The following is a 21,786-nucleotide window of genomic DNA, read 5'->3' on the forward strand; positions in this document are numbered from 1 at the left end:
GGAAGAGCCAGCTTCTGCTTCTCTGCTTCCCTCTGAGCCTGGAAATATACTCACAGCTGGAGCCAAATAACAACACACACACAGACATAGACACACACACACACACACACATACACGCACACATACACGCACACAAATACACATGTACTCACACACAAAAACAAACACAGAACAAAACCAGACTACCACAAACACACACGCAAACACTCACAAACACGACGCAAACGCACACACAGAAAACCCACACACACCTGGCAGGGATACAGCAACACCGACACAGAACATGGAACACACCGGTGCACCAGTACACCTCGTCCGAGGTCACAGCAGCACCAGTCAGGGTACGATGACAGACAGTCACACTTCCGCAAAAAACAAGCACCTCTCGGACGCAATCTCACACGGCTCGTTTAACGTAGCCAAGCCCTTCACTGCTAGCCCACAGCCCACAGAACAAAACGCCCATCAAAATCAGACTCACACGTTTCTCCTGTTCACCCTGTTTGGCAAACGTATCGATCCGCTCTCAAGTAAATAACCACCCCCCCCCCCCCCGCCTCACTCCTCCAATCAGACCCGTCAAAGTCCCGTCCCCCTCTTAATGGCCCTTGGCTCCCGTCAACGCCCGCCCCGAATGACCGTCCGTGTCAGGTGAGTGACAGGGCAGAGTTGCCACGGCGACAGAAAACCAGTGATTCACCGCGCCGAACGAGACGGCCGAGTGACGGACGGGTCGATGGCGGGAGGCCCCGCCCACTTCGCTCCCGGAGATGCAGGCCCCAGCACGCCGGGGGGGGGGGGGGGGCACGTTGTCATTCGGGATCGGCCCCGAACGAGAGCTCGTCGATTCGGGGCGGCGGCACTTAGAGCGATTTGGAGACGCGTCAGTTCATGTTCGCCGCGCTCGATTACAACGCGCCAGACACAGAAAACCGCGAGGACGACACCGCTGGAATGGACAGGGAAAAAAAGCCAGAACGCACGTTTTAAATATAATCAAGTATCATTTATTAAACAAAATAAGACCTTGCCCTGCGACTGGATAGCACGGCCATCGCTGTGTGTTCTTTCAATTCATTTTATTATTTTTTCCCCCAGTTTCAATCACCACCCCCCCCCCCAGCAACCCCCCCCCCCCCAAGTCTGCTGACGCAATTACATTACAAAAAATATTACATCTCTTTCATTTGTGTGTTTTTTTTTCATTATCAGCTGCTTAAATCAAAAATAAAAGGCATTTTATTTAAGCCCTGTCTGTTTGGACATGCGTGTCATCACCCCACCAGAAGGCGGGGGCGCTGGACTGCAGAAGGATGGATTAAAAAAAGGAAGGAAAATTCTAGAAAAAGAAAGAATACAAGTTTTTTTTGGTGGAAGAAAGGGGAGGGGCGGTTTTTCCTTATTAAGAAGCTTGCAGTTCATGTTTTGCCATGTTGCATACCACAAAACTTTTAATAAAAAAAGTGTAATAATAAGCATAATATTTTATCATCATTATAATTATCATAATAATAAGATTAAGAACAATGCATTTTGGATAATAAAAATTTTCCCCAACTCGAAAGCCAAGCGCTCCATTGAAAATAAATACACTTTGTCAGTCTGGGAGGAAAAAAAAGCCCCCCAAAAAAAGATAAATCAAAATCTTAAAAACAAAAACGAATCCCACACACTCAAAGAGTCAAACTTGCATGCGACCATCTCCACTTGGTATTCCTCCTCGCCAAGCGTCGCCAGGATACCTCTGCGGGACCGTCCCTCCTCGCCGCTGTGTCCCCCCCCCCCACCCTCATCTTTGGGAGCACCCCTCTGGGGCGTTAAGAATCCCCGGTGGAAGAGCAAGATGGAATCCCAGCTCCAATAAGCCTGCAAGCACGGTCCAATCCGGCGATGGCCTCCCCCACCCCCCCGCGGGGGCCTGGCTCAACCCGGTGCGGCTCCCTGGCGAATGCATCCAACTGTGGGCCCGGCTCCGCCCCCCGCCTGTCATTGGTAGCCCAGCGCGGAGGCGGAGCCTAGCCTCTGGCTGTAGAGGGCGTAGGGGGAGTAGTAGGGGGCGGAGGCCTGGAGGGAGTGCATGGGGAGGGAGCCGGCGGCCGTGGGGAGGTGGGCCTTGCCGTAGGGGTGGTACCGGGCCAGGCCCAGGCTCGGGGGGGCCCGCAGGGAGAAGGAGCCGGGGGAGCTGGGCGGAGGGAGGTGGAGGTGGCAGGAGGCAGCGGCGGAGGAGGAGATGGAGGAGGGGTAGGCGGAGAGGAGCTTGCCGCTGTCCAGGCCGGAGAGGGCGGTGTGCGAGCGCAGGTGGGCCAGCAGCTCCTCGGAGCTGGAGAAGCGTTTGTCGCACGGCCCCCCTGCGGACACCCAGTTGCAGGCGTGGGGGGGGGGCTCGTTGGGCAGCATGAAGCCGTAGGTGTACAGGGGGTGGGACAGGGACGGGGTGACGCTGGACGACAGGGCGTTGTGGTGCAGGGAGTGCAGAGGGTGGGTGGGGTACACCAGGGGGAACCCCGATTTCAGGGCGGAGGGGTCGTGGACGCAGGACGTGCAGTTGCTGCCCCCCAGGTGGGGGGCGTTGGGGTACGTCAGGCAGTACGGGTCCCGGCACAGGCCCTGCATGAACGAGGGGGGCGAGGCTCCGGTGAGCGGGCTGGAGCTGGGGTGCTTCCCCGCGACCCCGATCCCCCCTCCGACCAGGGCAGACTTGGTATGATCCAGCCCAGGCACGAACTGGGAGGGGTAGCCCGCGTAGGCGCCCACGATGGAGCCGTGGTAGCCCATGCTGGAGGGGGGCAGGGGGAAGACGGAGTGGCCCGGTTTGAACGGGGAGACGGGGGCCACGTGGCCGGCCCCCAGGCCGCCGGGCTGCTGGGAGGGGTTCGAGTCGGCCTTCCCCGAGTCGTGGTGCGGGCTGCCGTCGGAGCTGGCGTTGCTGGAGTTGGCGCTGGCTCGGGCGTGGCTGGAGTTGGCCAGCTGGGCGCCGTCCAGCGCCGACTTGCACGGCTCCGCCTCCTTTTTCAAACCCCCGCTCCCGCCGTCCGTGTTGCCGGAGTCGCCCCCTGCTGGCTTGGGGTTGGCGTGCAGGGCCTGGGGGTGCTGGGCCGGCAGGGTGAGGGGGGACTGAGAGGCTTGTCTGTGCGGCTGCAGCTGGGCGTGCTGCGGGGAAGACCCGGAGCCGGAGCCTGAGCCGGAGCCGGAGCCAGTCCTGGAGTTCGGGGAGGCGGCGTGCGGGGGGAAGGCCGAGCAAGAGACCGCGCCGGAGCCGCCGCCGCCGCCGCCGCCGCCGCCGCCGCCGGGCACCCGGAACCCGGCCTTGTCCGCCCCGCCGTTCCCGCCAGCCCCGTCCTTCCGGCACTCCCCGCCCACTTTGGAGTACGGCTTGAAGCTGGACTTGTCCTCCAGGGACTGGTGCTGCTCCCCTCCGTGTTTGAGGCTGGACCCCGAGGACTGGCCGCTGCCGCCGTCCTTGTCCGCCAGGCTGCTGGAGGCGATGGAGCCCAGCTTGGTGGTGGGAGGCGGGTCTGGCTTCCCGATCTGAGAACAGGTCTGAGCCAGCAGAGCCAGGGGACTCTTCTTGGCATCCAGCTGTAGGGAGCGAAAAGGAGATGGTAAATAGGCATTCAATTCAGCAGCTGAAACAATCGATCGAAAACATGCTGGGATTACAGGGCTTAACATGGAAAGCGTGGATCTGAATTTCTGAAATGATCATTTAACTATTAAAAGTTCACATTTAATAAAAATTAAATGGAAGTTAAAATATTTGGCATTGCCTTTTTAACCTGATTAACAATTCCTTTTAAAGGCTTGGCTGTAGACTAAAAAAATTTTACGAAGGTATTTCAAAAGTCAATATCAATAGCAAACTCGTTATTACAAGGTGGAGTCATTACATTGTAAACCATAAATCAATCAAGCCATAAATTACATTTGGACGGCTCGCTACGGTAGTATCATTAGTTGTGGATGACAAATATTGCTTATCTGGGTTTGCGTAAGTCTCTTTGCGCCTTTCCCGGGTGGTGTTACATGTGCGTATTATAAGTATATGTATGCTAAACGGCTAGGGAGAACCATATTGTGATACTGCGATCCAAGAAATTTGAGAGAAAGATAAACAAAAAAGGAAAAACAAAAGAACTGGGTATATCTTGCTAGACCGTCCCGTCGGTGAAAAAAAGCACAAGGGACTTGCGTTTGAGTAACTTCTTAAGAAAACAAAGATAAACCAAATGTACGTGTGTCATAAAAGAAATGTACGTGTGTTTCAAAATAATAATTATGCTAATAATATAGACTTCCCTTCGGACATTTATAGTCGTGTTAAAACGTACATAGGCACAGACGCAGTAAAAATGGATCTGTGCTGACGCTCGAACAGAAACAGAAAAATCTAAACGTTGTTCTCTACTGCGATGTCAGAAGAGGAATCTCTAAGGGCGAATTGCCACAGTCGGTCTGGGAGAACATTGCGTAATGTATGCTGTACCTAGGATTCCAAGTGTGAAAAGTACAAACGCAAACGAAACTAGTAGCCTTTATTATCAGTGTTTATTTAAAAAAGAACGCCATTCTAAATAACAACACCAAGTATATATTTAAAAATCATAATATATTTCATTTCCTTTTACCGATTCGTATTATTATTGTGTTGGGCGGATAGACGTCTTCAGAAACCACAAAACAGACAGGTATACTCGCAGAAAGTGTCTTGCGCCCCACAAGATTTTAAGTAAACGAGGGTAAGGCTGCCGTAGTGCTCATCGGGCACTTTTCTTGCTCACATGCAGCCTACATGGATAGGTTTATGTTTAGAAAAGTTTTTTCCTCATGAGAAACGCCCGACGAAACCCGCAGTATCTTGAAAAACGCAATAACGTTGCGATCCAGTGACACTTTTTTTAGCAGTGTTAGTGCCCCGATCCATCTTTGTAAAAGCACAAAGTCAATCCACGAAATGGGAATTAAAACGGACTGTTTTACCAGACAAAGGTATACTTTTACGATGAGAAAACATTACGCCATTGGAGAGGGCAAAATGGATACTTTACCTCAATGCTTACTGGCGCAGAGGTCAGCGGCTGGAGGTAATCCGGGTGCAGCAAGTGGCTATGCGCGGTCAACATCTTGAGAATCCGAATGGGCAGCCGCTTTGCCTGGCGAGTAGGATCCGAAGGGGGGAGTGCAGTCGCCGCAGGTTTTTTAGTACTGAGGTCCTTGGAGGAACACTCGCTTCTGCTGCCGTCACTGTCGCCGCTGGTCCGTCCGGGTGTCTGACTGCCTGTACGTGCTCGAGACTCACCAGGAGAATCGTTCATTTGGAGCGAGGCGGAGCAGGGTTCGGGCGAGGGCAGCGGTGTGGAATGTTTCAGAAAGCATTTATGTACGCATTACAAAATCAATAAACTGTACGCCCTTCTGTCGCGCCCTTTATTTATTTATTTATTTATTTATTTTTTTTGTAATCCAAGCGAAGCCTTTCTTTACCCTTGCGTCGTCCCAGCAAAATCAGAGCGGGTGATTGTCTTTTAGCCTTAAAGCAATAGAGGAACGCTCTGTCGTCTGCGGTTCATCACTCCCAACCCCGATCCGTCTTCTCTCCTATTTCTTTTTCAGAAAGGATACTAGTCTCCACCGCTGCTACTGTCAGGAAGGAGGGGAAGAAGGGAAAGAAACCCCAAAATAGAACCGTCTACGAGCGGAAAGACTGAGAGAAATATGGGATAAGGGAAATTAGAAAAAAACAAGAAATCCCAAACGCGGATGTCCGCGCCAGATACGCATAAGCAGTCCCAATAGCACTCCGTTCTCTTTCTCAACGCGCATTCCTCTCTACCATGAACACTTCAAATATTGTAGATCTGAAGGAGAACTTCAAAGCGAACAACCGCTGTCCAATCCTCGTAGCCCGCATCTGTAATGAGAGGGTTGGCGCTGGTCCCTTTAGGGCGGGGCGATGTCCACCCCCCCCCCCCTCTCTCTCTTCAGCTCTCTCTTTCCCTCGTCGTGCGCGCTCTCGCTCTCCTGTCATTAACGTTCTCTGGTTGTACTAAGGATACAAGTCTTGAGATGTGGGGGCCTAATGTCACGCGTGCCCGCACACATTTCTTACAGTAGCCTACTTCTTGTTAAATGTTAAAACACCCGCGATTAATGTTTTTTTTTTTTTGCACCAAGGGACCGCTCACCCAGACATGCTGCGTCTGCTAGCCTTTCATCGGGACTGTCAAACGCGGGCCACTGTCCACCGTTGTAAAATTTACAAACAGACAAAGTGTCTTTTTTGTAGTAATAATTTTATCTCACCCGGTGCACCGCTTTATATTTATCCTATCTTATTCACAAACATTTTCAGTGTAGCCTATTGAGCAAGAGCCACAGGAATTTGTTGAACGGTAGCCACGAAGTTCACAACGTGTCACTCAAGTCAATTTCTTTAGTGCCGCTTAAAACATCTGTAAATATTAAATCTAATAAAGCAAGAACGACCCCATATTCAAGTCTCCCTATGATACTGGAATGTTAATAACATTATTGCATTACTGCCGACTGATTCGCCAATGAGGTAATTTTGCTAACCTAATTATACGATGAATTGGTTAAATTACTTAAAAATTACGCCTGACAGGACCTATTAAGAGGGAGCTCGGGATGGCTGGAGTCGGTGGAGCTTTGATGCTCCGAATGTTTTAATGTTTTAATGTTTAAGGCTTAATACTTAATAATTTAAGGGCGAAATTCGGAATAGCCCCCACTAAATAAACAGACCTCCTCCGCATATGCAAAGCGGCTATGCTTCCAGGCATCCACATAATAATAATAATAATAATAATAATAATAATAATAATAATAATAATAACCAAGGACTGTATTTACATTTTTTTTTAAAACTCGCAGATGACGCCTGTTTGTTTTTGTTTTGGAGAGGTTTGTCAAGATTAGTTCAACATGCCGTTCCCTTTTGTCTGTCTGCTGGGCGTAGTGTCACAGAAACCGCACTGTAGCCCTTTCAGTCAGCTTTTGAGCTCTGCTGAAATGTGACGGGACGGGGGAGGGAAGAAAATCAACGAGGATTAGTGTTAATTTAACCTATAATTTGACGTTGAAATTGAAAATTCCAAATTACCAAAGCGAGCAAAAAAAAAAAAAAACCCAACACATATTGCAGCTGTAATTAGAGCTAATATTGTTTGTTTTGAGAGCAGTCCCAGTATAAATCTTCAATTTGAACTGAGCACCCAACGCACTTATAATGACATAACCCTAAGTGGTATCGTCGAAAGGCACTGTAGTTTGCTGTTCTTCTGCAAATGGTAATATACATTTTTGTTCGTCAGTCTTCAAGTGTTAGCATTTTTATCCAGGTATTTATTCTTTGCTTTGGGTTTCCCAGTCCCCTTAAGTGAATAACAGTTTAGGTTAAGATATCTAAAGTGCTATTACCACTGCATCCACGACTCTACCAATCACAAAACTGTTATTTTTTTTAGTAAATTCTGAAATATTATAAGTGCATAAATACACAGGTGCATTATGGGAACACTGTATACCAATGGCAATAGTTGACCTTGCGAAAAACCAATTGCAAACGTGTTCACAGAAGAAACGTGCACAGCTCTCTGGCCCAATCCACAAATTTCTTTAGTTCTTCAGGAATTCTGCCACAGAAGTCCTGTGACCCCTTGGTCAACATTCCAAAGGCCTAACTGCATTTCCAGCCTGCCGCTTGCTCTGGTGACAGTGATGAACTGCAACAGTAATTCACAGCTTTATAGGGCAGGCTTTGTCTTCCAGTTGGGAGAGGTGCACATTTGGGGGTGCCTTTCCTAAATGGGTCTGTCCTTTTCGAGGGGCGATGTCAGACCTCAGATAAATCACCGAGGGGGAAAAGAGAAGATGGCGAAGAAACCAGACGGAGATTACGCGACCTGTAAGCTGTCAAAAAAATCACCCGCACTGTCATGTTAAATTGGCAAGATTTACCGATTTGTTCAAAAACACACCTCCCTCCCTTGACTTTTTTTCATTTAAAACATATACAAGACCCTCAGGTCCCATCAATCAAAGGCAATGATGGGAAGAGGGTGGGACGGAGGAGCAGAGGTGGTGTTGGAATAATGTGAAGGCGTGGGGTCAAAGTTCAAGCCGCACTGGAAAGTCTTCCTTGACAGAGGCAGTGATAGAGCACAGAAACAGCCTGTTCTGGGCCGACTGAGGGTGGGGGGTGGATGGGGGGGGAGGGGGCTGGCTATGTAGTCACTATACCCTAAATTTTCTCAGAAAACAAGCACAGCTGTGCGTGGAATGCCGGTGCACGCATTCGCCATTACGGACATTAGCGCGGGCCAGATGAGTCACCTGGTTAAGTGCCACCTGCGGGACGGCTCGGCAGGTACGAGCGCGGGTCGGAACACCGACATCAAAGCTGACACTTCCGTGAACCGCCCCCCCCCCTGCGAGCGGCACAAAGACGGCGTGAACCGCTGACCCAGGGGCCGGGGAGGGGCCGCAGATAAACGCGATGTGCTCCCTCCCTCAGCCGCCCTCCTCCTCCTCCGAGCTCTCGGCCACGGAGTGTCTTTAATGATAGTGTCAGGGCCCGAGGAGCAAACACCCCTCGGGACACGGGTGTCGTGCGCAAGGAGGGATCTGAGCCCTACCTGGAACTCCTCTGTCCTTCCCCCTTTCCAAACAGACGAACAAAGGCGCTCGGCAGACGCGCTCAAATTACAGCGTGTCCGGCTCAGCCGCCAGAATGATAGCAATTTCAGAAAGGTACAAAAAAAAAAAAAAAAGAGAAAATTAAAAAAAATTTGCCTGTCTGTCTTGTGTACCAGCAAGTCGAGGAATAGCAGGGCAAAGGAGAGATACACGCTGACAGTGTCCATTAATCTGTGTTTATCTTCTCTCCCTACTTGAGTGCAATTATGGGCCTTCAGAGTCATGGAGCCCGTGCCAAAGACTATCAGCCGCCGTGGACAGAGTGGTTCTTGACTGCAGCGACTTGTGCCATTTGTCCTCTGTCAGACGTGGGAGCTGGGGGCGTTTTGGGGGGGGCGTGCGTTGGTGACTCCTTCGCCTGTCAATAGGTCAAGTGTTTGACTTGTCGTTATTAACGTTAGCCGTCACTTATCACCCACGCTGAGTCACAGATGCTTGGGTAAAACTTGTAAAAATCACGGAACTGGGATGGTGGGTAAGCAAACCTTTATGCGTAGAGGTTTAATGTGATGTGATCTTGTCCTCTGAATGGTTTCTCTGAGTTTAACTTGCGAGGAGGCAGAGACAAACTGCAACATTGTTTGAGGTGAAAACTACACTGTATAACGTTCAGGGTTAAATCAACCCTGATCTTGTGTGTTCGTAAATATACATAATAATACATTTTATTTATATAGCACCTTTACAGGGCACAAAGTCGCTTAACAAAGTTAAAATTATGAAAGTAGCTGATCCCTAGTTGTAACACTGAACGTTTAATTGTGTTGGCTATCTTTCCCAACCACTGAGATCTTGGGCATTTGTTGTATCAGTGTTAGCTTGTGCTGAAATTGCATCCTTTTAATTATTAACTATTTTAAGATTTGCATTTTTAAAACTTTTTTCCCTGTATGAAATATTGATTTAATCTTGTGATTTATTTCACCGTAAGAAGCCCCATATATTCATAATAATCCTCTCAGCTAGTGACAGGAAACTAAATGGGGTGACAAGTTAGTGAAAACAACTTTGTCTGTGGGTTTATCCTGAAAAGCACCTTATGAATACGCATTGTCACAATCGCAGGCCAGAGATGAAAGGAACCGCGGAGTTCAAAGGGGTAAAGTTGGAAGGTGATGTTTGAACATTGGAATTTCTCTGTAGGTGGCAAGGTACCGTTCAGGGCCGTGATATTAGTCATTGTTTTATTACCAAAACAATAATGACACTGTTAACTTAGTTTTACAGTCAAAGTAGATTATATGCCTACAAAAGTATAGGCATACATCAAGAGTCAATAAAAAAAAACGTATCCTCAGATTTACTGAGTACCAGCACGAGATAGGACAGCTGCTAGACCGTTTATTTTTTTTGAAACGCCGCGCGCTGCAGTTTAACCGAAACTTAAATTAATTGATTCAATTTTCAGGTGGTTTCATGCAGCGCGTGGGATGTCAGCTTACGCTGAAAAAGGAGTGGAAAAGGGAAAGGAAAAAGTCGCGGGGAGGATACGGCTGAGAGAGCAGAAAAAGACTGAGTAGGCGGGAGTGAGGGAAAAAGACATAAAGAAAGAGACTGAATGAGGGAGGGTTCCAACAGGGAACTGCTCCCTTCATGTATCGCCTTGAAGTGAGCCGTTAACAGCTGTTCTGGCGTGTCGATGACTGATCGCCGTTTCCTGTTGTTGATGTTTTGAGGGCAGGTTTCCCGTTGCGAGGCCGAGCAGTAGCATAAATCTCCAAGCCCGAGAGGCGGAGTCGACAGTTGCCAACGCATAACTTCATCAAAGCGAGGGTCTTTAGCAAAACAACGGTCAAACATTACACCAGAAAGGAGCAGCTCCTTTTTTTTCTGAGGAAGGACCTCACAGGTTCCTGCTATTTATATTCCCGGTGAGTGTCGTAAAGGATGTTTTCAAAGCCGATGCATTCATTCAAATGTTGATGACTCTTATTAAACATAGCCTACGCCCGATGAAAACGTACAGCACTATGTCATGATTAGGCGTATAAATGTCCAAATTTGACAATAAATGTCAAATCCAAAGTAAAGGAAACGCATAACCATCATATCCTTTCCATAGTTTTCGTTAAAACGTTGTGACTGAAGTGATATCAAATGTGTGCCACGCGACTGTGTTCCAGATGACGCAGGGGTGGTCCGACAACACCTGCCTGTGTCAAAGCCGAACGGTGCTGACAAGGCAAACAGACTCAAGGCAAACCTACACAGTAAAACGTCCAGTGTTAGTGCAACCCCAGCAGTGTTAATTCAGCTCTAACAGATAACATTTGGAATTAACACTGGACATCTTACTGTGTACTCGTGTTTGTTTGTGTGTGTGCATGGGAGAATTCACATATGAAAAAAAAAAAAAAAAATTGACCTACTTTTAAATAATAATCATTTGGCAAGTCACACTGCTTGTTACTTGTGCTCTGCCACACCATAGGCCATATATGTTGAGTCATATGGTTTGCAGGGGTGCAAACATGGGCGTGATGTGATGATGACACTTGTAGAAAATGTGATGGATGACTTGAACTAACTAGCTAATTAGGTGACTGGAAAATTCTGGAACTCATTAGGTCACAGTGGCTCCAGGACGAAGGAATCAGAACCTCAAACTACACATATGCTGGCATGTAGATGGATAACAAATGTAGGGCACCACACCTTTCCTGAGAATCCACGTGTTCCAGTTAGTCAATTGGTGGAAATTATGTCCAATGAGGAGTCGCTCTGATATTGATATCTGATATCAATATCTGATATCTGATAAGAACTGCTGTTATTACCAGGCGGACTGAAATACTGTGCTTGAAATTAGCACTATGCAAAAACCGGGATTGAGCAATGGATTGATTGATTGATTGATTGATTGATTGATTGATTTTTTTTGGCCAGAAAATTAATGTAGCTGAAACAACAATGCAGTGTACTTTGCTACAGCTAAAACACAGCGATTGACTTTGGCACAGACAAACCTTTCACTAATGGGAACTATTGACAGGACGGAGCGGAGGACGGATGTTAGATTCACACTGTGGATTAGACCAAGATACGAAATTCCACTTAACCAAAAAACAGTGATCCCTGATATGCAGATGTGAGGTTCTGCACTGCGCTAGAAGCTTCTATGAAAAATCTACCACATTCACTGTGCTACAGATTTATGTACCAGTGCAATTTCAGACACTTAAGTTCAGGTTTACACTTGGGCTTTTGATGGAAGAAGCAGGCCATAACTTTGCTGATCCATTACCTAGAATATATACAGTAGAGTGACGTTATTTAAGGTGAACTATAAATGAGAACAATACATCAAACTTTTCCTTCACTAACTTCACTCTTGATTGTACATTTGATACTTGCATTCAGTTTTTACATTTTTTATGAATGTTTTTGATGGAGTCAGAGAATGACTAATTCATAAAAAATATAGCTTTGGTGCATGTGGAATAACAAGGAAGAACAATAAAATAGTACTATTGCAATGTAGAGTTGACAACAGTGTATTAGACCAATTAAAACTAGCTTAGATGAAGACTAAATACTTTTTTTCAGCTTAAATTGATGTGATGCAGTAAAACAGCAATTGTGTAAATGGTACATAGCAATCATTCACGTTACATCAACATGACTTCATTTGTGTTGTGTCCCAAGATCTGGGATACGGCCCTGCCAGAATAATCCTAGTTTTTGTTGTTTTTAAATGTGCTGTTATTATCCTTCTTTTACAGTCCTTTGATTTGTATTTAGATTCCTAGGATGATAGATGATGTGGCTGTCAGAGAGAGAGAGAGAGAGAGAGAGAGAGAGGGAGAAGAGAGAGCGGGAGATGGTGAAGAGAGGGGGAGAGATAGAAGGAGAGAGATATATATATATATAAAGAGAAGGAAAAAGGAGAAGAGAGGAAAATACGCATAAATCACTTCCATTTAATTATCTGTGACTGATTTATGAAGTGTGGTGTATGGAAATGCAGGAACTAAAGCCGCTGTCTTGTGTGTTCTCCAGAAATAATAATAATATAAAAAAAGAAAAACAAGACAGGTTTATGGGGTGAGGCTGACATATGTGAGTCACCAGCCCTGGTGAACTGTAAAACTGGTTTTTCTCTCTGTCCAAGGCCTTTTAAAATCCCGGCACACTGTGGGATCAGAGAATTGGGAGCCTAACGGCGGAGAGCAGACTGCATACAGAACATAAAGGCACGAAGGTAGCACGGTGTGTGCGTGTGTGTCTGTGTGCGTGTGTGTGTGTGTATCTGTGTGTGTATGTATGTGTGTGTGTGCGTGTGTATCTGTGTGTGCGTGTGTGTCTGTGTGCGTGTGTGTATCTGTGTGTGTATGTGTGTGTGTGTGTGTGCGTGTGTATCTATCTGTGTGTGCTTGTGCAAAGTACAATGTTCAGTGTTAATTCAACTCTAATATGTCATTATTCAAATAGGATGAAATGTACTCTGTCGGACCAAAATATACTCTTAACAGAGATGATTTTGCTGTGTGTGTGTGTGTGTGTGTGTGTGTGTGTGTGTGTGTTTTCCAATGTGCAGGATAGGCCTAATTGAACTCCAGACTCGAGCGCTTCAGTGAATTGCCAAGCTTTGTACCCTAGCTTTACACTACTTCTGCGCAATGCGCTATGTTTACAGTCAAACTATAGGGGATTCGGTCCGAACTCAACATAAAATGGATGGTCTTATGGTGTGTTTGCCCTGCCATCAGAGCATTTATTTCATTTCATTGCATTACATTTCAGTTGCTCTGCTGACAAGCGTGCATGTTTTGTTTCTGCTGAATGCAACCACAAAACAACCACCCAAACATGACTCAAAAGTATGTGAGACACAACCACACATGGATGATGCACAGTCATTCCACACAATAGAACTCTTTAGATGCTGAAATGATAGGCTGGCATTACGGGAACTAAACACAAAAATGCTAATTAAAAATAAAAAAAACTAAACATGAACTCTCCATGTGACAAGAGAACACACACACACACACACACACACACACATACACATACACACACACGCACACATACACACACACACACACACACTCACACACGCACACGCACACACACACACACATACACATACACACACGCACACATACACATACACATACACACACACACACTCACACACGCACACACACACACATACACACACACACACACACACACACACACGCACACACACACAGAGGTTTCCTCTCTTTTTCACACAGCGAAGGCCTTCTGCTGTCTTAGTGCCTCTTGTTTTCTATCTACGCTGACAGAGAGCCTCACACACACAGATACTCCCTTCAGATAAGGCCTTCAGCGTGGATATTTACATATTTGGGCAACCATATAATCTCTCTCGCTCTTGCGTGTCAGTCACTCGGTGTAGCCGCTGGCTGCGCTAATCTCTGCAGTTTACGGGATTGTCTGCTCTGCCGCCTCAGTCTGTGTTTGTCTTTGTCCTCGTCCCCTCTGCCCACCTGCTGTCTGACTGCCTGTCTGCTTATCTGCGCGGACAATGAGCTTGCCGCTAAGTGAATGTTCCTTTTCACCGTTTCCTTTTTTTCCTTACACTTCATTCATGCAAACACTTCACTAATATCGCATGAGCTTGCTCAATCTGTCACTCCCACACACACACACACACACACACACACACACATACACATGCGCGCACACGCACTCACTGTCTCTCTCTCTCTCTCTCTCTCTTTCACACACAGGCACACGTAAGCAAGCGTACAGACTTACAACACACACACACACTCTTGTAAAGTGACAAAAGAAGCTATTGTCCTCCACATGTAGCAGTTATTGGGAGTGGATTGTGGGGAAATGCCCAGAGAAAACCTCCAGCCAGCACCCAATCAGATCGCTGTACACAGTTGTGTGAAATTTCAGCTGACATCAAAAGGTGTTTTCCCCCTCCCTGCAGAGAAGTCCTTTGCTGTAGTCACAATCGGCTCATTCACCAGAGCCGTGACATGTCCTGTTTTTGAACCTCTTGTTAAAGTGAAATCTTCTTTACATTCCTCAACCTTGTACACTCACTGTTGCTGCCCTGTCACACAAGAGGTCCAGCTCCCTTTTTCCTCTGTGTACATGTACACACACACAAGCATAAGCACACATGAAGAAAAAATAGTTGAACAGAAGTGCAAATGCTATTTTTACCCTTGCATACGCTAAGTAATAACTTATCTCCTGATCCTACGTCACACTCCTTTTAAATCACGAGGTTGTGATCAAATGTACATGCACTATTATTTTGAGCAAAAATGCTGTGAACTTGCTATGGTACGGGATGTAAAAAAACAAAAACTGCCAAACAACAAAAGGCCCTCTTGGTTGTGCCCTCTGGATTAATGAACACAGGCGATGTGATGTCATCCCCGGCACCTAATTGCACAAGCAAAAAAGAAAAAAAAAAACCCAACAGCCTCCACTAGCAATCTGAAGCGCAACAACCGCAAATTCCTTTAAAGTCATAAAACGGCCATAAAGCAAATCACTCACATTTTCATTTTCCCCCCATCACCTCCCCAGGGGAAGATAAACAGCAGTGTGGCAGTTGCCTCACTGTGTGTTGCATCTGTACATCTTACATTATCCAGTAATGCTGGGAACAGCCTCGGCCAAAAAAAAAAAAAAAAAAAGAGAGAAAAAGGGCTATCCGTTTATTTCGCCGCTTTGCAAACCTGTGCCGTGTCATAATGAAGCCGAGCAAAGCGACGCGGCTTTAGAACACCTAGCCCCTCGGAATGGCGTCCTGAAACCTGAAAGCTCGGCCGTCCGTAATGGGCCCCTTGAAGGATGGACACTCACCCTCCTTCCCTTACTGGTTTCTGCTGGTGTAACATTGCTCATTAAGGTTATTGAGAGATCAATACTGGCCTTTTTAAAATGGACAGGCTGCCGGAAAATTGATGGTGACACGGGCACCCGGGGGCCCGGAGTCGGTCCCTCCCATTCCCCTTTTAAAGCCCGGTCCTGTGACAGCGTCGGGGCAATCCGTTACCATCGATCTCCGCGGCGTTGTTACGTCTTAAACAAAGATACAAAGGGGAAACCGATTCTATTTTAAAGACAGGTTTGTCTCAGGGTGAAAGCCTCCATTGATTCTTTTTAACCCCCCGCTGCGGGCTTTTGAGACGGAGCGATCATATTGATAATTTGCGGCAGTAACCCTAAATGCCGGGCCTCTCTTTTCCTCGGGCCTGTGATTACGGAAGGCACTTAAAACCTTTGCGCGTGTGACTGCGGGTGAATAGGATGATCCAGGTTTGGCATACCGTTCACTTTTGAGTAGAAATAATATATAAAGTCTAGTCTCCAGCCCATTATGGAAAATTAAATTTTGTGAGAATGGTTTTATCCTGCAATCTGATTGGTTTTATTGAGCTAGCATAATGGGTAGTGGGAAAATTGGCTTGATTCCCAAACTCCAGTTGGAGCCCACCCCTCCTATTCCTCCAAACACACACACAAGATCATCATTTAACTGATCATTTGTTAATTATAAAAACAATTCCCTGGTATTGGGTGGACTTGGCTATCTCATGTCAGAGTGACAGCCTGGTCATGCTCAAAATTCTGAGATCAGAAGACCAGGGCCATCACCCTTATTCTATAATCTACATGTAGAATCCTGGCCAGCCATTGGCTAACACCTTGCATCTGAAGAGCAAATTGGCGAACATGTTTGTCCTTAGAAAATGAAGGAAAGAAATATTCTAGTGAAATATTCTAGTGGGAAATCAAGGGTAAGTTCACTCTGCAGTCAGGTTAAAAACATTGTGTCTGTTGTACCTTCACACCTCATAATCAGACAGATGGTCTACTTTATGCTACAAGTTGATCCCTCTGTACGTCAAGACGGTGGCCCCCAGGCTAGCTTTACATTAAACATGGATGCAGTGCAACGAATACCGCAAATGCATCACCTAAAAATTAATACACCAGTTGAAATATTTCAGTTGTCGCCCGGAGGCTTTGTGAATGCTTAACCGGGTCATAATGTTGTTGCAAACGGAACGGCATAGAGTGCATACAGATCTCAGATAACTTGCTAATGGATAAATACGCAGTTCTACATGCTTGTTTTAGTTATGTGGTTTTGGATAGGTAGATTACCATGTTTTTTACAATTATGAAAAAAAAAACAACCCAATGTCACTTAAGAGAATAATTCATGTCTCTAGTGATGACACAACGCCAACGAGCTAATGAAGTAGCAAGAAGCAGTCATTAGCCTACAGCGAGCAATAGGCATAAGAAAGTAGCAGTGATTATCACTAACTAATGCGAATAGCATCCACACCGTTAATATATATCATTTAAAAAATCATATATATAATACAAAAGTATAATTGGTAACAGTTATTTTATACAGATAACCAGACAACTACCGGACTAGAGTGGTGGCAATCCAGTTTAATAGGCTACTGTGGACTGTATTGCCACAATTGTACCAGCTAGTGATACAGATTGGAGAGCGACGTATGCTAAACTATGATTTTGCATTCATATTTTGTTATGAAGTTAAATAGCCTTTATCCGCTTGTTTGTTTTGCCCCCACCTTTTCCGTTCATGCGAAAACAGAGTAATAAGCCTGCATTCCTGACCACGTTGAGAAGGAACAGCCATGCGAAATAATGATCTGTGTGTGGGGCTTATTTGAATTGAAATTGGTTACATATTATGCTACCCCGGTACAGTTCGTATAATAATACTGATTGCTGTTATTAGCGAATGTGCGTTTCAGTTTTAATAAACGATAGCTAACGCAATCCACACCATCCAATGTTTGTCCACATCATACGCGTCTTCTCACTCTTCCTGCTCGCAATTCACTGCACCCTGACAAAGCACTACTACCAAAAACGAGTGCAAATGATGATCACCAAGGGATGTGTTTGGTTTAATAGATGCGTATAACGTACAGTGTTTGTTTTTAAACGATAAAACCGTAACGCAATGACTACCAGGAAACTACGAAAGCAGATCAGTATCAGGTATCTTCGACACGCCGCGCAACTGGATATCATTTTCCCTTTCCATAATTCTCTCTGAATAAAGTTTTATCATCAGCCTCGGAGTTCTAACAGTCAGAAATAAGTGTAGTGAGAGATTTGGAGCCAATTCTTCGATGAGTCCCCCCTCCGCAGTTCTTGAAATGGGTGATCGAAGAAGTAAAGGGAAGGAAAAGTTGGGCACAGTGGTTCCTGTCAGTCATCACGCACCGGAGTGAAAGGGGGGACCCTTGGCGGTCGCCGTGCCTTTGATGTGACGAAGGATAGAGGCGCTCAATTAAAAGCCTATCAATGTGTAAGTAAATCAACGCCTATCAGCCTTGTCACATCAAACAAACGATTATTACAACGGCCCGCCCACCCCATTAATCTCGCAGTTCGTGTTTGACAGCTCAGGGTCGTGGCGGCATGGCACAAGTCCCGGAGTGGAGTTTCCAAAAAAAATCGCGGATCAGATGACTCCTTGCAGTAATTATAGAGAAAACAGAGAGACTGAACAATCGTGTATGCGTTCCATTATTAAATTTTTCACATCAGTCTACGATTAACGGTCAGTGATCGCATAAATAGTAATGGTTTGCTCATAGTAATTCTATACTCCCAAACAATAAACATGCACAAAAGATCATACACAAAAAAGTTGAGTGTTAATTCAGCTCTAAAAGAGTTTAGATGAGTCCAGTTGGGATCTCATGTACTTTCAGAGAAAAATATTACTATCATTATCAGAGTTGATTTAACACCATTTATTGTGTCCTGAAAACCAAACCTTGCACTTCAATGGCAACGTTTTTGAACGTTGTCCTCAGTCCTGGTCCTGCTGGCTTTTGCTCTTGCTCACTTGAGTATCACAGCAATTGATCAGTTAAAACAGTTGATTACGAGGCTAACTCAGGTCACCTGGGGGCTGGTGTCCTGATGCAGGATTACTGCGTTAGCTGAATAACGGCACTGAGCAAACCACGGAACAGCTCTTTTTACTTCAGCCCATGTTCCAGATTTAGGAGGGTTCTGGGTTTTAGTCAGCGCAGTTATCCAGCTAAATCAGTAATACTGCTTTTCGATACAGGCCCCTGGTTTCTTGGGTGTGAATCAGTTGCTGATCCCGAAAACAGAAACTAGCAGACTCTGCAGCTCTCCAGGACCAGGATTGAGGGTAGTGCTCTCGAGGTCTTTGCTTGTGAAAATGAACTTTCGTAAGTTGCTTTCATTAGTGTTTTTTGTCATATACCTGCCCGGTGATTACCTGGGTGGCCATGAACTCAGCCAGTTGATTCCATTAATTATTTCTACCTCCTGACTGAAGAATTGCGCTTAATGAGAAAATCCAGGTGATTGGAACAAAATACAGGGGAGGTCTTTTACTTTCTGAACGTGTATATTCCACCTCTGGGTGTCAACTCGTTCCCAGAATGCTGCCTAATAACGACGATGAGCCGAGTGTGTTTCAGTTGAGTTCAGAAGCAGTTACAAGTTGTGCCTTGCCAACCCTAATAAGCACTGTCATTACATTACATTACTGTCAAATCCATCTCTGTATCTTAGCATATGAATTGGGGGGGGGGGGGGGGGGGGGGGGGGGGGGGGGTTCATACGTGTTAAAAATAGGGCAGGAGACTAAAGCCGTGTTCCAGAGGGACCATAACAATGAGTAAGTCCTCCACTGCCTTCCAATTGCCTCCCTCATTTGCCTAACTGTTTTCTGTCAGAAAAGGAGTGAAAGGATTCCTTATCTGTCCCACTGGCTGATGTCTTAAGTACGAGTGTAATTTATGTAAGAGCTTTTTGGGGCCCTGTCCCGGGACTGTAAAAGACAGGGGTAATGCTGCTAACTGCCGGCACATATGGAAAAAAAAGATTGATGTGAAAGGTTTGCCATGTTGTTTGCCACCTCATTTTTTTAATGCAATATATTACTGAGCTAAGTAGATGAATGGGTCTGGGAAAGTTATCCAGCTGTTGTTTGTAACATTATTTGTTCTTCAAGACAGTTTTAAAGTGGGGGACAATGCTGCCAACAACACTTCTTTATGAATTGCCCACTTGTTGACAGGTACTGTAGGTGACTTTGTGAGAATGCCTTGGAAAGTTTTTACTGTTACTTCGTGGCATGTTTTTTTTAGAACACTTTTTTTCAGTAAAATCTCTAGACATCAGTTTGCTGTACTGTTTTTTATGAACAGTCCCCCAGAGTTATACTTTTACAACTCCCTGTCCTCACTCACTCACTAGTAAAATGTGGATGCTATAATGTCATTGGAATGGCGTGCATATTATGACATCATCAAAAGTGGCCACTCACTAGATGTTAGAGCAGTAGGAGTTTCAGCACTCTTCTGTTCAGTGTGTATTTGTGCGATTTCTGCTAGGTTTGGAGGCGAGACGCCTAAAATGACTCCTTGTTTTGACTTCTGTTGGACTGTGGACACCCAGTTGATCAGCTAATAACATGCTGGGGCTTAAAATTGCAATGTCCAGGCCATAGTCCAGTTTGTAGATGAGAAGTATTTAGCCGCATGTAGCTATACATATTCAAGCTTTGATCATGCTGTCTGCCATCTAGCTAGCTGCATAAAGTCCACTATAATCCAAGAACAAGGTTATAGCTAGCTTGCTGGCTTGCTAATTACCCAGCCATAGCTGGGATATGTATATTTTTCAGTTCAACTTTACAGAATTTAATATTGCTAACATTAAGAAATTAGTGTACAGCCGTGCTATAGCTCGGATTTTGCCAGTGGTCATCAAGTTAATTTATGTTAATGTGACACCCTATTAGTTTGATGAAATCACTACTAACATTAAAAAAATACAAATGAGTGCAAAAAAAGTTTTTGGTCCTAAAAAAAAAAAAAGGAATTCAGAAAGCAAAGATCTCTTTATCACTGTATTTTAACACACATTTCCTGAGTAAAGTCTGTGTATTTTCATGTCTGTCCGTGAGTGATGTTGCACAGTGTGACTTGGCATGGGACATGAGATGATTTATCCCGTTGAGTGGGAATCTTGGCTTTAGAAAAACCAATAGAGGAAAAACTTGGAAAGGAACTCTTGGCCCTGCTCATCAAGAGGAAAAGAAATAAATCATCTTTGTGCACTCAGTACGTTAGAGGCAGGAGTCAGTCTGCTCTCCGACAGGGATAAACAAATCAATAATGCATTTTGAAAAACGCGCATGATCGCTGCATAACTCTGCATTAACTTGTGGTGACATAGCACTCTACCTGTACCCAGGTCGCAATTTATTTTTCCCAGATGAATACATGAATGTGAAGCAGTGCCATAACTCACCAATATCTCCCCCCTCCCCGCCCCCCTTCCCCCCTCTCCGAATATGATTATGCATGCCCCAGAAAGTCACAGGGACCTGTTTGTCACCCGAACCACGGCATTCTCGAGTTTTGGAGCGTTCTCTAATGGCCGCCGGGCCCGGGGGCTGACACTTATGAAATATTTCCCGCGCTGACCCCCGGCTCCCTCCCTCCCTCTCTCCCTCCCTCCCTCCCGCGCGCGGAAAGGGTGATTAATCCTACCCCGCCGCAGACACCAGGAGTGCCCGAAAAACAACGGCGCAGCGAAACCAGATGAAAGATGACGCTCGGCGGAGAAAATCTTTAACAACATCCCCCCTAACAATCCATACGGCCTCTTATTGATTGCAGTGGGGATCACATTGCCCTATTGTGCTTTTTTTCTTTTTCTCTCTCTCTCTCTCTTTCTCTTTTCTCCTCCCGTCTTCTGTTCTTTATCTTCATTGCTTCTTGTATTTTTTTAAACAAAGTGCTCAGTTTTATTTAATTGTTTTTTTCTTTTTTTTTTTTTTTACTTTTTAAATCCACCTTTTTATCTCCTGCCTACCGTGGTGTAGGAATTAAAAACCCTTTAAAAGGGTTATTTAGTTCCTGAGAGTTGGGCGCTGATTGTGCAGTGTCCGCCTAAAGGTTACTCTGCTGTGGCGTCATCCATTACAGGTGACAGCAATCGTGAAAGGGAGAGAGAAAGACAGAGAGAAAAAGAGAGAAAGAGAATGAGGGAGGGGGG

The 21,786-nt window shown here is 45.7% G+C and overlaps 1 protein-coding gene and 1 long non-coding RNA gene across 2 annotated transcripts in view; one reads left to right on the forward strand and one right to left on the reverse strand.

Moving 5' to 3' along the window:
• Positions 1-1,194: 1,194 nt before the first annotated feature.
• On the reverse strand, positions 1,195-5,897 carry znf703 (zinc finger protein 703). Its single transcript, XM_035435479.1, has 2 exons — positions 5,046-5,897; positions 1,195-3,579 (listed from the first exon to the last, which is right to left on the reverse strand). The coding sequence occupies exons 1-2, from the start codon at positions 5,310-5,312 to the stop codon at positions 1,987-1,989; spliced, it is 1,860 nt and encodes a 619-aa protein (XP_035291370.1). The 5' UTR covers positions 5,313-5,897; the 3' UTR covers positions 1,195-1,986.
• A 4,489-nt stretch (positions 5,898-10,386) lies between these two features.
• Positions 10,387-21,786, forward strand: part of LOC118237504 — a 40,171-nt gene continuing 28,771 nt past the window's right edge. Inside the window, exons 1-2 of the long non-coding RNA XR_004767189.1 lie at positions 10,387-10,586; positions 12,827-12,916. This is a non-coding gene — a long non-coding RNA (uncharacterized LOC118237504). The remainder of the gene's footprint in view (positions 10,587-12,826; positions 12,917-21,786) is intronic.

Source organism: Anguilla anguilla, chromosome 10 (genome assembly GCF_013347855.1).
Source record: "Anguilla anguilla isolate fAngAng1 chromosome 10, fAngAng1.pri, whole genome shotgun sequence".
In the NCBI taxonomy this organism is placed as follows: domain Eukaryota; kingdom Metazoa; phylum Chordata; class Actinopteri; order Anguilliformes; family Anguillidae; genus Anguilla; species Anguilla anguilla.

Bases quoted from the DNA above. Each gene is read 5' to 3' on its own strand.
- znf703 (XM_035435479.1), bottom strand. From the start codon at position 5,312: ATGAACGATTCTCCTGGTGAGTCTCGAGCACGTACAGGCAGTCAGACA. The intron at 3,580-5,045 runs GTAAAGTATCCA...CGCTCCCTACAG, and splicing joins CTGCGCCAGTAAGCATTGAG to CTGGATGCCAAGAAGAGTCC.